Source organism: Vanellus vanellus (genome assembly GCF_965231255.1).
Source record: "Vanellus vanellus genome assembly, contig: HAP1_SCAFFOLD_2274, whole genome shotgun sequence".
In the NCBI taxonomy this organism is placed as follows: Eukaryota; Metazoa; Chordata; class Aves; order Charadriiformes; family Charadriidae; genus Vanellus; species Vanellus vanellus.
The window spans coordinates 1-13657 of NW_028127246.1; the positions used below are offsets into that span (position 1 = coordinate 1).

At 65.4% G+C, this 13657-nt stretch overlaps 2 protein-coding genes across 2 annotated transcripts; both read left to right on the forward strand.

Moving 5' to 3' along the window:
- Positions 1-49: 49 nt before the first annotated feature.
- On the forward strand, positions 50-4400 carry PPIL1 (peptidylprolyl isomerase like 1; the record flags this gene model as incomplete). The annotated part of the gene is given in 5 exon segments (XM_082501183.1): positions 50-64; positions 66-106; positions 2072-2226; positions 2351-2419; positions 4060-4400. Coding segments are annotated over 5 exon segments (501 nt in total). The 3' UTR covers positions 4281-4400.
- Positions 4401-6139: 1739 nt separating this feature from the next.
- On the forward strand, positions 6140-13350 carry LOC309685416 (copine-5-like; the record flags this gene model as incomplete). The annotated part of the gene is made up of 6 exons (XM_082501182.1): positions 6140-6222; positions 9455-9495; positions 9974-10020; positions 12001-12104; positions 13124-13163; positions 13270-13350. 6 exons carry the CDS (start codon positions 6140-6142, stop codon positions 13348-13350), a joined length of 396 nt encoding a protein of 131 aa, XP_082357308.1.
- Positions 13351-13657: the final 307 nt, after the last annotated feature.

Below are 13657 nucleotides of genomic sequence, written 5' to 3' on the forward strand. Positions count from 1 at the left end.
CGGGTCCTTCCTTCCGCCGCCGCCCGCCGCCGGCAGCAGCAGCGGTGTCATGGCCGCCGTCCCGCCCCGACTCCTGGCAGCCGCCCACCGTCTCCATGGAGACCACGTAAGGGGAGGGGCCGCTCTCCCGGTACCGGTACCGGTCGGCTCCGCCCACCACCTCAGCCCCCCGCCACCCCCCCCCTCCCCCGGCTCCTCCTCCGGTACCGGGGACACCTCGGTCCCTCCCCCGGTACCCGTTAGCCCCCAGTGACCCCCGGTACAGGATAGTCCCGGTGTCCCCCGGTACCGGACAGCCCCCGGTGCCCGCCGGTGTCCATTAGCCCCCATTATCCCCCAGTACCGGACAGCCCCTGCGTCCCTCCCCGCCGGTACCGGACAGGCCCACCCCCACGGTACCGGAGAGCGCCTGGTCCCCCTCTCCAGTACCGGGCAGCCCCCGGTGCCCCCCGGTGTCCATTAACCCCCAGTATCCCCAGTACCGGACAGCCTCTGGTACCGGCTGGCCCCTGGGTAACCCCCCCGGTACCGAACAGCCCCCGGTCCCCTCCCTCCGGTACCGGACAGCCCCTGGGTCCACCCCCCGGTACCAACAGCCCCCCGTTACCCCCCCGTTACCGGACAGCCCCCAGTCCCCCCCCCCCCCGGTACTGGACAGTCCCCAGTGACACCCCCCTCCGGTACCGGACAGCCCCTGGGTCCAGCCCCCCCGGTACCGGGCAGCCCCCCCGGTACCACACAGCCCCTGATTGTCCCGTCCCCCCCCAGTACCGGACAGTGCCCTATGACCCCCCCAAATACCGGACAGCCCCCAGTCCCCCCCCCCAGTACCGGACAGCCCCCTGTGTATCCCCCCAGTACCGCACAGCCTCCAGCCGTGCCCCCCCACTACCAGACAGCCCCTTATGACCCCCCCAGTACCGGGCAGCCCCTGGGTCCACCCCCCCCCCCAGTCCCAGTGATCCCCGTTTGCCCCCCATCTGGTGTGGTCTGAGCCCCCAGTGTGTGTGGGGGGGGGGTTGTTGGGGGGGGGGGTGTTTGGTTTGGGGGGGGGGTGTTTGTTAGGGGGTGTTTTTGGGGGGTGTTTGGTTTTGGGGGGGTGTTTTGGGGGGGTGTTTGTTTTGGGGGGGGGTGTTTGTTGGGGGGTGTGTTTGTTTTGGGGGGGGTGTTTGTTGGGGGGTGTTTTGGGGGGGGGTTTGGTTTTGGGGGGGTGTTTTGGGGGGGTGTTTGTTTTGCGGAGGGGGTGTTTTGGGGGGGGTGTTTGTTTTGGGGGAGGGGGTGTTTTGGGGGGTGATTGTTTTGGGGAGGGGGTGTTTGTTGGGGGGTGTTTGGGGGGTGTTTGTTTTGGGGAGGGGGTGTTTGTTGGGGGTGTGTTTGTTTTGGGGGGGGTGTTTGTTTGGAGGGGGTGTTTGTTGGGGGGTGTTTTGGGGGGGGTTTGGTTTTGGGGGGGTGTTTTGGGGGGGTGTTTTGTTTTGGGGAGGGGGTGTTTTGGGGGGGTGATTGTTTTGGGGAGGGGGTGTTTGTTGGGGGTGTTTTGGGAGGTGTTTGTTTTGGGGGGGGGTGTGTTTGTTGGGGGGTGTGTTTGTTTTGGGGGGGGTGTTTGTTTGGGGGGGTGTTTGTTGGGGGGTGTTTGATTTTGGGGGGGTGTTTTTGGGTGGGGTGTTTGTTTTGGGGGGGTGTGTTTGTTGGGGGAGTGTGTTTGTTGGTTTGTAGGGGGTGTTTTGGGGGGGTGTTTGTTTGGGGGGTGTGTTTGTTGGGGGCGTGTTTGTTGGGGGGGTGTTTGTTGGGGGTGTTTGGGGGGGTGTTTGATTTGGGGGGTGTTTTGGGGGGGTGTTTGTTTGGGGGGGTGTGTGTGTGGGGGCGTGTTTGTTTGGGGGGGGTGTTTGTTGGGGGGGTGGTGTTTTGGGGGGGGGTGTTTGTTTTGGGGGGAGGCAGCATGACGTGACCCACCCCCCCCTTTTCCCCCTCCTTTTTCCCCCTCCTTTTTCCCCCTCCTTTTTCCCCCTCCTTTTTCCCCCCCCTTTTCCCCCCCCTTCCCCCCCCCCCCCCCCCGGTGCTGGTGGGGGCGCAGGATGGGGGCGCTGGTGCTGGAGCTGTACTGGAAGCACGCCCCCCGCACCTGCAAGAACTTCGCCGAGCTCTGCCGCCGCGGCTACTACAACGGCACCAAGTTCCACCGCGTCATCAAGGACTTCATGGTGCAGGGAGGGGACCCCACCGGCACCGGTGAGACAACCGTCGCACGTGGGGGGTGTGTAGGTGTCCTCCCCCACCGGTGTCCCCTCGAGGCTGGTGGGGGGGGGGACACAACCTCCCCCCGGCTGATCCCCGTCCCCCCTCCCGTCCCCAGGTCGCGGTGGTGCCTCCATCTACGGGAAACAGTTTGAGGATGAGTTGCACCCCGAGCTGAAGTTCACCGGTGAGTAGAATGCGGTACCAGGAGGTGCCATTCGTGGGGTGGGATGTCCTCCATGACTCCCAGGACCCCGCTCATGGGGTAGCGTGGCCCCCGCATCCCCCAAAACACCGCTCATGGGGTGGCATGTCACCCAGAGCCCCACTCATGGGGTGGCATGTCACCCAGAACTCCACTCATGAGGTGGCATGACCTCCAGGACCCCACTCATGGGGTGGCATGACCTCCAGGACCTTGGCCACGGGGTGGGATGTCCTCCATGACTCCCAGGACCCCGCTCATGGGGTAGCGTGGCCCCCGCGGCCCCCAAAACCCCGCTCATGGGGTGGCATGTCACCCAGAACCTCACTCATGAGGTGGCATTGCCTCCAGGACATTGGCCATGGGGTGGGATGTCCTCCAGGACCCCACTCATGGGGTGGCATGACCTCCAGGACCTTGGCCATGTGGTGGGATGTCCTCCATGTCCTCCAGGACCCCACTCATGGGGTGGGAGGTCCTCCATGTCCCCCAAAACCCCGCTCATGGGGTGGCATGTCACCCAGAACCTCACTCATGAGGTGGCATGACCTCCAGGACCTTGGCCATGGGGTGGGATGTCCTCCAGAACCCCACTCATGGGGTGGCATGACCTCCAGGACCTTGGCCATGGGGTGGGATGTCCTCCAGGACCCTGCTCATGGGGTGGGAGGTCCTCCATGTCCCCCAGGACCCCCCTCATGGGGTGCCATGACCTCCAGGACCTTGGCCATGGGGTGGGATGTCTCCCACATCCTCTAAGACCCATGGGGTGAGTTGTCCTCCATGTCCTCCAAGTCCCCATCCATGGCGTGGCATGTCCCTCATGATACCAAGACTATGGCCGTGGGGTGGCATGTCCCAAGGAGGCTGGCCATGGGGATGACATGTCCCCCATGACCTCAGCCATGGGGTGGGATGTCCTACATGTCCCCTAAGACCCGATCCATGGGGTGGCATGTCCCCCAGGACCCCATCCATGGAGTGGCATGTCTCCCATGATGCCAGAACCTTATCCATGAGGTGGCATGTCCTTCATGATACCAGGACCTTGGCCATGGATTGGCATGTCCCCCAAGACCCCATCCATGGGTTGGCATATCCCTCATGGTACCAGGACCTTGGCCATGGGGTGGCATGTCTCTCATGTCCCCTAGGACCCGATCCATGGAGTTGCATGTCCCCCAGGACCCTGACCATGGGGTGGCATGTCCTCCATGGTACCAGAACCTTATCCACGAGGTGGCATCTCTCCCACGTCCCCTAAGACCCCATCCATGGGGTGGCATGACCCCCAGAAGACTGGTCTTGGGATGACACGTCCCCCAAGACCTCATGAATCGGTTGGCATATCCCTCATGACACCAGGACCTTGGCCATGGGGTGGCATGTCCCTCTTGTTGCCCAAACCTTATCCATGAGGTGGCATCTCTCCCACGTCCCCTAAGACCTCATCCATGGGGTGACATGTCCCAAGACCCCTTCCATGGAGCACCATCATCTCCCATAATCCCAAGTCAAAACCCCCTAAAACCCCCTCAAAACCGTACAAAAAAAAAAAAACCCAAACCAAACCCCAAAACCTCCAAAGCAGAACATCAACGGTGTCCACCTGTCCATCCCAGGCGCCGGCATCTTAGCCATGGCCAACGCGGGGCCGGACACCAACGGTAGCCAGTTCTTCCTGACGTTGGGTCCGGCGCAGTGGTTGGACGGGAAACACAGCATCTTCGGGAGGGTGTGTCAGGGCATGGGGGTCCTGGGGCGCCTGGCCATGGTGGAGACCAACGCCCAGGACCGACCCCTGGACGACGTCAAGGTCATCAAGGCTTTTCCTTCGGGGTAGCGGCGACGGCGACGGCGGTGGTGGTGGTGGGATGGTGGTGGCCATGTGTCATGTGTGGTTCCCCTTCCTCATCCCCACCCCAGTTTGGAATAAAAGAGGTGGGAAGTGGTGACGCCCCCTCACTGTGGTGGGATTTTTTTTCGTGGGGGGGGGCGGGAGGGGGGGCGGCGGTGGAGGAGGTGTCCCCATCGTTCGTGGGGATGGGATGGGATGGGATGGGATGGGATGGGATGGGATGGAGGGAGGGTGTCCACCCCCTGCCCACCCAAAGGGGTTTGTGGGTGTCGTGTCCCCCCGCTCCCCCCCAGGGAATGGGGGTTTTAGGGTGCAGCCTTAGGGACACCCCGGGGGGGTGCGGGGGGGGACACAGGAGACCCCAATTTACCCCCCCTCCTCACCCCAGCTCTGGGGTGTCCCTGTGTCCCCCCATGTCCCTGTGTCCCCCCCTAAAGTGTCCTGGGACCCCCTGGGGGTGTCCCGCTGGGTCACCAGGCTTCAGGTGGGTGGGAGGGGGGTGGCAGTGCTGCCCCCCCCCTTCCCCCCCCCAAAATCTGATCTCCCCCCAGTGTCCCCGTGCACATACACTGTCCATCCGTCTGTGTGTCCCCCCCCCCTTCAGGACTTGGTGTCCCCCCACTATGGCTTTTGGTGTGGGTGTCGTCGTCCCCCCCCCAGGGAAGTGTGCCCCCCCCCCCAGCCTTAGGGACACAAAGCTGTCACCGGTCCCAACTGCCCCGGGGGGGGAAACAGAAGACCCCAATTTACCCCCCCTCCCTGTCCCAGCTCTGAGGAGGGGGAAAGGTGCTGCCAGCCCCCCCCCCCCATGTCCCGTCCCATCCCCCCCCCCAAAAAAAAGTGTCCTGGGACCCCCGAGGATGTCCCCCCATCACAGGGACATTGGGTCACTGGGCTTCAGGTGGGTGGGAGGGGGGTGACAGTGCTGTCCCCCCCTCCCCAAACCTGTTGTCCCCATGGTGTCCCCATGCACACACACTGTGTCCCCCCCCAGGACTTGGTGTCCCCCCCCCCCCCCCCCCGATGGCTTTTGGGGGCCCAGAGCCACCCCGGGGCCCTTTGCTGTTTCTGTAGGACCTACAATAACACCTGCGCTGCGGCAGGCGGGGGGGGGGGGGGGGGCTCCAGTCTGGCTTCCAGTCTGCCCAGTGCCCCCAGTACAGCCCTGCCCCGGTGCCCCCCTCATCCCTTTGGCCACGGGAGTGGGTCTGGGGGAGGCGGGGGTGGGGGCACTGGGGGTACTGGGGGCTGGACTGGGAGAACTGGGAGCCCCTGGATGATACTGGAGGTGGTGCGGGGGTGGGACTGGGAGCTACTGGGCGCAGTGGGGGACTTGCAGGTGATGGGGCTGGGGGGGCACTGGAGGGGGTCCAGCTAAGAGGGGACTGGGAGGACTGGGGGCTCTCCCTGGGCACTGGGGGGGTGGGGGTGGGGGGCACTGGGGTACCGAGGGTACGGAGCGATAGCTGGGAGGGTACCGGGGGCGATGCCGGGGGGGTCCCGAGGCTCTGGAGGGGGTACCGGGGGCGATGCCGGGGGTCCCGGGGGGGGTCCCGGGGCTCTGGAGGCGGTCCCGGGGGCGATGCCGGGGGCGGTCCCGGGGGTCTGGGGGCGATCCCGAGGATTTGGGGGCGATCCCGGGGGCGGTCCCGGGGGCGGTCCCGGCGGCCCCCGGGGACGGTATCGTAGGAACCACGGGGGCAGCCCCTCGGTGCGGGGCCGGGGCCGGGGCCGGGAGCCCCGGGCGGGGCCGGGGGCGGTCCCGGGGCGGAGCCGATCCCGTTCCCGGTGCCGGTGCCGGGGCGCGGGGGCGGCCGGAGCGGGACAACGGCGGAGCCCGGGGCATGGCGGGCCTGAGCGCCCCGGAACCGGGCAGCGGCCCCGGCCCCGGCCCGGCCACCCGGGTGGAGCTGACGGTGTCCTGCAGGTACCGGGGCTCCGGCGGGAGCGAGAACCGGGGGCGGCGGGGAGCAGGCGGCGTTGTCGGGTACTGGGAGGCACCGGGAGGCACTGGGGAGCCGGGGGTGGTCGTTGTTGTCGGGCACTGGGAGACAGTGGGACGCACTGGGGAGCGGGGGGCAGTTGGTGTAGGATAGTGGGAGGCACTGGGGAGCCGGGAGTGGTCGTTGTTGTCGGGCACTGGGAGGCAGTGGGATGCACTGGGAGGCAGTGGGATGCACTGGGGAGCGGGGAGCAGTTGGCATAGGATACTGGGAGGCACTGGGGAACCGGGGGTGGTCAGCGTTGTCGGGCAGTGGAAGGCACTGGGAGGCACTGGGGAGCCGGGGGCAGTTGGTATAGGATACTGGGAGGCACTGGGAGGCACTGGGGAGCCGGGGGTGGTCGTTGTTGTCGGGCACTGGGAGGCAGTGGGACGCACTGGGGAGCGGGGGGCAGTTGGTGTAGGATAGTGGGAGGCACTGGGGAGCCGGGAGTGGTCGTTGTTGTCGGGCACTGGGAGGCAGTGGGATGCACTGGGAGGCAGTGGGATGCACTGGGGAGCGGGGAGCAGTTGGCATAGGATACTGGGAGGCACTGGGGAGCCGGGGGTGGTCAGTGTTGTTGAGCACTGGAAGGCATTGGGATGCACTGGGGAGCGGGGGGCAGTTGGTGTAGGATGCTGGAAGGCACTGGGATGCACTGGAGAGCAGGGCCAGTCGGCGTTGCTGGGTAGTGGAAAGCACTGGGAGGCACTGGGATGCACTGGGGAAACGGGAGGCAGTCAGCATTGTAGGGGACTGGGAGATACTGGGAGACAGCGGCGAGCGGGGGGGCAGTTGGCGTTGTAGGATGCTGGGAGGCACTGGGGTGCACTGGGAGGCACTGGGGGAGCAGGAGGCAGTCAGCGTTGTGGGATACTGGGAGAACGGGGAGCGCTGGGGGGCACTGGGGGAGCGGGAGGTGGTTGGGGGTGTCGGGACTGGGGGGTGCTCGGTGGTGGGGGACACTGGGAGAGCCGGGGGTACTGTGGGTGTCGGGTACTGGGAGGCACTGGGGGAGTGAGGGACTCGGGGGGAGGGGGGGCACTGGGAACAGGGGGCACTGGGAAGCACTGGGAGAGCGGGGGCACTGGGGGGGGGGTGCAGGATAGTGGGAGTGCTGGGGGGGAACAGAAGTGGATGGCACTGGGAGGCACTGGGAGGTACTGGGAGGTGGGGGGGACGGCTCTGGGGCGGGTGCAGGGAGTGGGGACCCCCGGGGTGGGGGTTATGGGGTGGCAGGGGGTGTCACCCGCGTCCCTCGGAGACAGGACCCTGCCCCCCCCAGTTCCCCCCAGTCCCCCCCAGTAATACCAGTCCCTAATGTAGGTGCCAGCTCGGGGGGGGGGACACAGGGACATGGGTACTGGGAGCTGGCGTTGGGGGCACTGGGGGCGCTGAAGGGGGGGGGGGAATGGTGTCCGGGGGGTTGGGGGGGGGGGCGAAATGCCACCGACCCCCCCCCCGGTGGTGGGGCTGAATCTGCTGTGTGACCCCCCCGGAGCCCCCTCTCTGCAAACTGGGGGCCCACTGGGTCGGGGTACTGGGGCGTCCCTGGTCCCCCGGCCGTGCTGGGTGCGTGTCCCCCCCCGGCTGCAGCGGGTGCCCCCCCCCCCCCCCCCCCGGCCGTGTCCCCCCCCCCGCCCCCCCCGCGCTGTCTGCGGCCGCTCCGACCTATTTTCCTCCCGCTCCACCGGGACCGGAGAGTCCCCTCGGGCGGACGGGGCTGAGCGCTGCGGAGGGGGGGGAAGGGGCGGGGGAAGGGGGGGGGGGGGGCTGTGCACACCCCGACATACAACTGTGTGCTCCGACACACGGCTGTGCACCACAACACACGGCTGTGCGCACCCCGACATACAGTTTCCCCCCCCGACATACAGCTGTGCACCACAACACACGGCTGTGCACACCCCGACATACATCTGTGCACCTCAACGTACATCTGTGCACCCCAACACACGGCTTTGCACCCCAACACACGGCTTTGCACCCCAACACACGGCTTTGCACCCCCCAACATACATCTGTGCACCACAACACACACCTGGGGATCCTGACACGGCTGTGCACGTCCCAACACACGGCTGTGCACACCCCGACATACATCTGTGCACCTCAACGTACATCTGTGCACCACAACACACGGCTGTGCACACCCCGATGTACAGTTTCCCCCCCGACATACAGCTGTGCACCACAACGTACATCTGTGCACCCCCCAACATACATCTGTGCACTACAACACACGGCTGTGCACACCTTAACATACACCTGCACACCATGAGACATGGCTGTGCACACCCCGACATACAGCTGTGCATCCTGACACAGCTGTGCACACCCCGACATACATCTGTGTACCCCGACACATGGCTGTGAACACCCCGACATGGCTGTGCACACCCCGACATACATCTGTGCACACCCCGACATACATCTGTGCACACCCTGACATACATCTGGGGATCGTGACACAGCTGTGCACGCTCCAACGTACATCTCTGCACCACAACATACACCACAACACACACAGCTGTGTGTGCACAACCACGTGCACAGCCCGGCATGCACAGGCATGTGCACACTCACACGCAAATTCACACTCACATGCACACTGTCACTCTCACACACTCGCTCTCACACCCACACTCACAATCCCTCGCACTCACATGCTCACGCACACACACATGCACCCTGTCACGCTCACACTCACACTGTGTCACACTCACTTTCACTCACATGCACAATTACACTGTGTCACTCACTCTCACACGCTCACTCTCACACTCACACTCACTCTCATTCAGGTGCACACTCACACACACACTCACGCTCTCACACTCACACTTTCACACACACAGACACTCTCACTCTCACACAATCCCTCTCACATGCACACTCACACTCACACATGCACACTGCCACGCTCACTCTCACATGCACACTCAGTGTCACACTCACTTTCACTCACATGCACAATTATGCTCAGTGTCACTCCCACTCACTTTCACTCTCGCATGCTCACTCTGTCACAGTCACTTTCACTCACTCACAGTCGCACTCTCGCTCTCACACTCGCACTCTTACACTCTCACGCTCTCACACTCACACTTTCACACACACACGGACTCACTCTCACTCTCACTCTCACTCTCACTCTCCCTCTCCCTCTCCCCACAGACAGCTCCTGGACAAGGACACCTTCTCCAAGTCGGACCCCCGTGAGTGGGGCCGGGGGGGGGTCGGGGGGTGTCCGGGGGGGTCGGGGGGGGCCGAGGGATCGGGGGGTGTCGTGGAGGCGGGGGGTGTATGGAGGGTCTGGGGGGGGCCGGGAGATAAGGGGGTGATGGGGGGGGGGGGGGGGTCTGGGGGGGATCAAGGGGGTCGGGGGGACTGGGAGGGGCCGGGGGGGACACGGGGGATGAGGGGGTGATTGGGGGGGGGGGGGGGGGTCGTGGGGAGGAGGGGTGTTCAAAGTGTCTGGGGGGGGTCGGGGGATCAAGGGGTGATCGGGGGAGGGGGGGTGTCGTCGGGGCGGGGGGGGGGCGGGGGGATCAGGGGGTGTCGTGGGAGGGGGTGACCAAAGTGGGGGTGGGGGGGGTCTGGGGGGGTCGGGGGGATGGGGAGGGGCGGGGGGGGTCCGGGGGGGCCCGGGGGGGGGCGGTGGGAGTGGGCCCCCCCCCGACGCGCCCCCCGCAGTGTGTGTGCTGTACACCCAGCGCGCCGGCGGGGGGCCGTGGCGGGAGGTGAGTACCGGCCACGCCCAGGGCGTGGCAGGGGCTGTCAGCCAATCAGCGCGTCGGGGGGCGTGCCCGGCTCGGCCAGCCAATCAACGCGTCGGAGCGCCGGCCAATCCGCATGCGGGGGTGATGGTCGGCCAGCCAATCATCGGCATGTCAAAGTGATGGCCAATCAGCATGTTGGGGTGCCGGGCAGGCGGCCAATCAGCATGTGAGATGCCGGCCAATCAGCACGTTGGGGTGATGGCCAATTGGCGAATCGGCATGTCAGATGTTGGCCAATCAGCATGTTGGCCTACTGACCAATGCACGTGTTGGGGTGATGGCCAACTGGCCAATAGGCACATCACATGTTGGCCAATCAGCATGTTGGGGTTCTGGCCAGGTGGCCAATCAGCATGTCCGATTTTGGCCAATCAGCGCGTTGGGGTACCAACCAATGAGCATGTTGGGGTGGCAGCCAAGTGGCCAATCAGCATGTCCGATTTTGGCCAATCAGCATGTTGGGGTGCCAGCCAGCTGACCAATCAGCATGTCGGGGTTCTGGCCAGGTGGCCAATCAGCATGTCCGATTTTGGCCAATCAGCGCATTGGGGTACCAACCAATGAGCATGTTGGGGTGTTGGCCAACTGGCCAATCGGCATGTTGGGGTGATGGCCAGGTGGCCAATCAGCACGTCTCATTCTGGCCAATCAGCACGTTGGGGTGCCAGCCAGTTGGCCAATCACCAGTGAGCAATCAGCTCGCCGGCGTGCAGCAGCCAATCCGCATGTCGGGGTGCCGTCCAGCCGGCCAATCAGCACCCTGGGGCGCCAACCAATCAGCATGTCGGGGCGCCGGCCAATCAGCTTGCTGGGGCGCAGCCAGCCAGCCAATGGGCACGCGGGGGAGCGTGTTGGGGCGCCGGGCAGCCGGCCAATCAGCCGCCGGCGTGCAGCCAGCTGGCCAATCAGCGCTCGGCCCGGCCCGGGGAGGGGACACTTGGGGACACCCCTGGGGGTGCCCCGGCCCCCCCCGCTGCCCCCCGCCCCCCGCCCCGCCGCCGGCCGCCCTGTAATTAACGGCCGCTTAATTGAGGGGCTCCGGGCGGTAATGAGCGGGGGAGGGCTGGGCAGGACGCGGTGCCACCCCCGCGCCCGATGACAAAGGGGCACCTGTGCCCGCCGTGCCCGGCCCCCGCTCCCCTCCCGCCCCCGCGGCACCTCCCGCCCCACATGTGTGTCCCATCCCCCCCCCCGTCCCCCGCTCCGTCCCCACTCCGGGCTTTTTCCTCCGTCCGCTCATCCCGTCCCCACGTACCCATGTCCCCGTGTCCCTATGTCCATGTCCCCGTGTCCCCATGTCCCCATATCCCTGCCCCACCGTGTCCCCTGTGTCCCTATGTCCATGTCCCCATGTCCCTGTGTCCCCATGTCTGTGTCCCCGTACCTGTGTCCCCATGTCCCCATCCCACCATGTGTCCATGTCCCCATCCCCGTCCCCATCTCATCTCTGTCCCCATCCCCATCCCCACATATCCCTGTCCCACCATGTCCCCCATGTCCCTATGTCCGTGTCCCCATACCCATGTCCCCATGTCCCCATGTCCCCGTATCCCCATCCCACCATGTCCCCCATGTCCCTATGCCCATGTCCCTGTGTCCTCATACCCGTGTCCCCGTGTTCCCCATGTCCCTCATGTCCATGTCCCCGTGTCCCTATGTCCCCGTGTTCCCATGGCCCCATACCTGTGTCCCTATATCCCCATCCCACCATGTGTCCCTATCTGTGTCCCCATGTCCATGTCCCCATGTCCCTCATGTCCATGTCCCCATACCCGTGTCCCCATGTCCCCATCCCCATGTCCCCATATCCCGGTCCCACCATGTCCCCCATCTCCCCATACCTGTGTCCCCACGTCCCCATATCCACATACTGTGTCCCCGTGTCCCCGTATCCCCACCCCCCCATGTCCCCCGTGTCCCCTGTGTCCCCGTGTCCCCCAGTTTGGCCGGACCGAGGTCATTGACAACACGCTGAACCCCGACTTCCTGCGCAAGTTTGTCCTCGACTACTTCTTCGAGGAGAAGCAGAACCTCCGCTTCGACCTGTGAGTGTCCCCGCTGTCCCCCCCCCCGCCCGTCCCCTCCCCCTCCCCCTCCGCCCGCGCCTGGGGGTGCCAGGCGGGTGCTGGCGTCTGGCCCTGTCCCAGGCATGTCCTTGTCACTATCCACTCCCTGTCCCCCCTCCCTGTTCTGTCCCCATTCCTGTGCCATCACCATTCCCGTCCCTGGCCCATCTCTGTCCCCATAACCATCCTTGTCCCATCCCTGTCCCCACGATTGTCCCTGTCCCCATCCCATCTCTGTCCCATCCCTGTCCCCATAGCTGTCCCCATCCCATCTCTGTCCCATATCCATTTCTGGTCCCCATAACTGTCCCTGTCCCCATCCCACCTCCACCCCATCTCTCCCCATAACTATCCCTGTCCCATCCCTGTCCCCATCCCTGTCCCATCCCTGTCCCCATCCCATCTCTCCCTATAACTGTCCCCATCCCATCTGTCTCCATAACTGTCCCTGTCCCGTCTCTGTCCCCATCCCCATCCCTGTCCCATCCCGTCTCCACCCCAACTCTCCCCATAACTATCCCTGTCCCCATCCCTGTCCCCATCCCTGTCCCATCCCTGTCCCCATCCCATCTCTCCCCATAACTGTCCCTGTCCCATCCCTGTCCTCATCCCCATCCCTGTCCCCATCCCATCTCTCCCCATAACTGTCCCTGTCCCATCTCTGTCCCCATAACCATCCCTGTCCCCGTCCCATCTCTCCCTATAACTGTCCCCACCCCATCTCTCTCCATAACCGTCCCTGTCCCATCTCTGTCCCCATAACCATCCCTGTCCCATCCCGTCTCCACCCCAACTCTCCCCATAACTATCCCTGTCCCCATCCCTGTCCCCATCCCTGTCCCATCCCTGTCCCCATCCCATCTCTCCCTATACCTGTCCCCATCCCATCTGTCTCCATAACCGTCCCTGTCCCGTCTCTGTCCCCATCCCTGTCCATCCCTGTCCCCAAGGCCACCCCCCTGCCGCTGCCTCACCCACGAGTCCCCGTCTGTCCCCAGGTACGATGTGGACTCCAAGAGCCCCGACCTCTCCAAACACGTGAGTGCGGCGTTGTCACCGCTGTCCCGTCCCCCCCTCCCTGTTCCCCACCACCGCAGGGGGTTGGGGACGGTGACAGACCCCGGTGACACGGTGGCCCCGGCAGGATTTCCTGGGCCAAGCCTTCTGCACGCTGGGCGAGATCGTGGGCTCGGCCGGCAGCCGCCTGGAGAAGCCCCTGACGTGAGCCCCCCCCCCAAAAAAAACCCTCCATCCCACCCCCCCCACCCCGCTGTGCCTCAGTTTCCCCCCGGGGGGGGGGGGGGTGGGGGACACCCTGTGCCGGGCTGGCTGCCCCCCCCTTCCCCATCCCCGGCGCTGGCGGGACGCCCGGCTCCTTATCCGCGTGTCCGGGATGGAGAACAGCCCCCGGTGCCGACAGCCCCGGCTCCGGGCTGCCCCGCGTCCCTCTCCCAGTCCCTGCCTCAGTTTCCCCATTGGGGGGGGTCTGGCTTTTTTTAGGGGGGGGGGGGATTATTGTCCCCTCCATCACC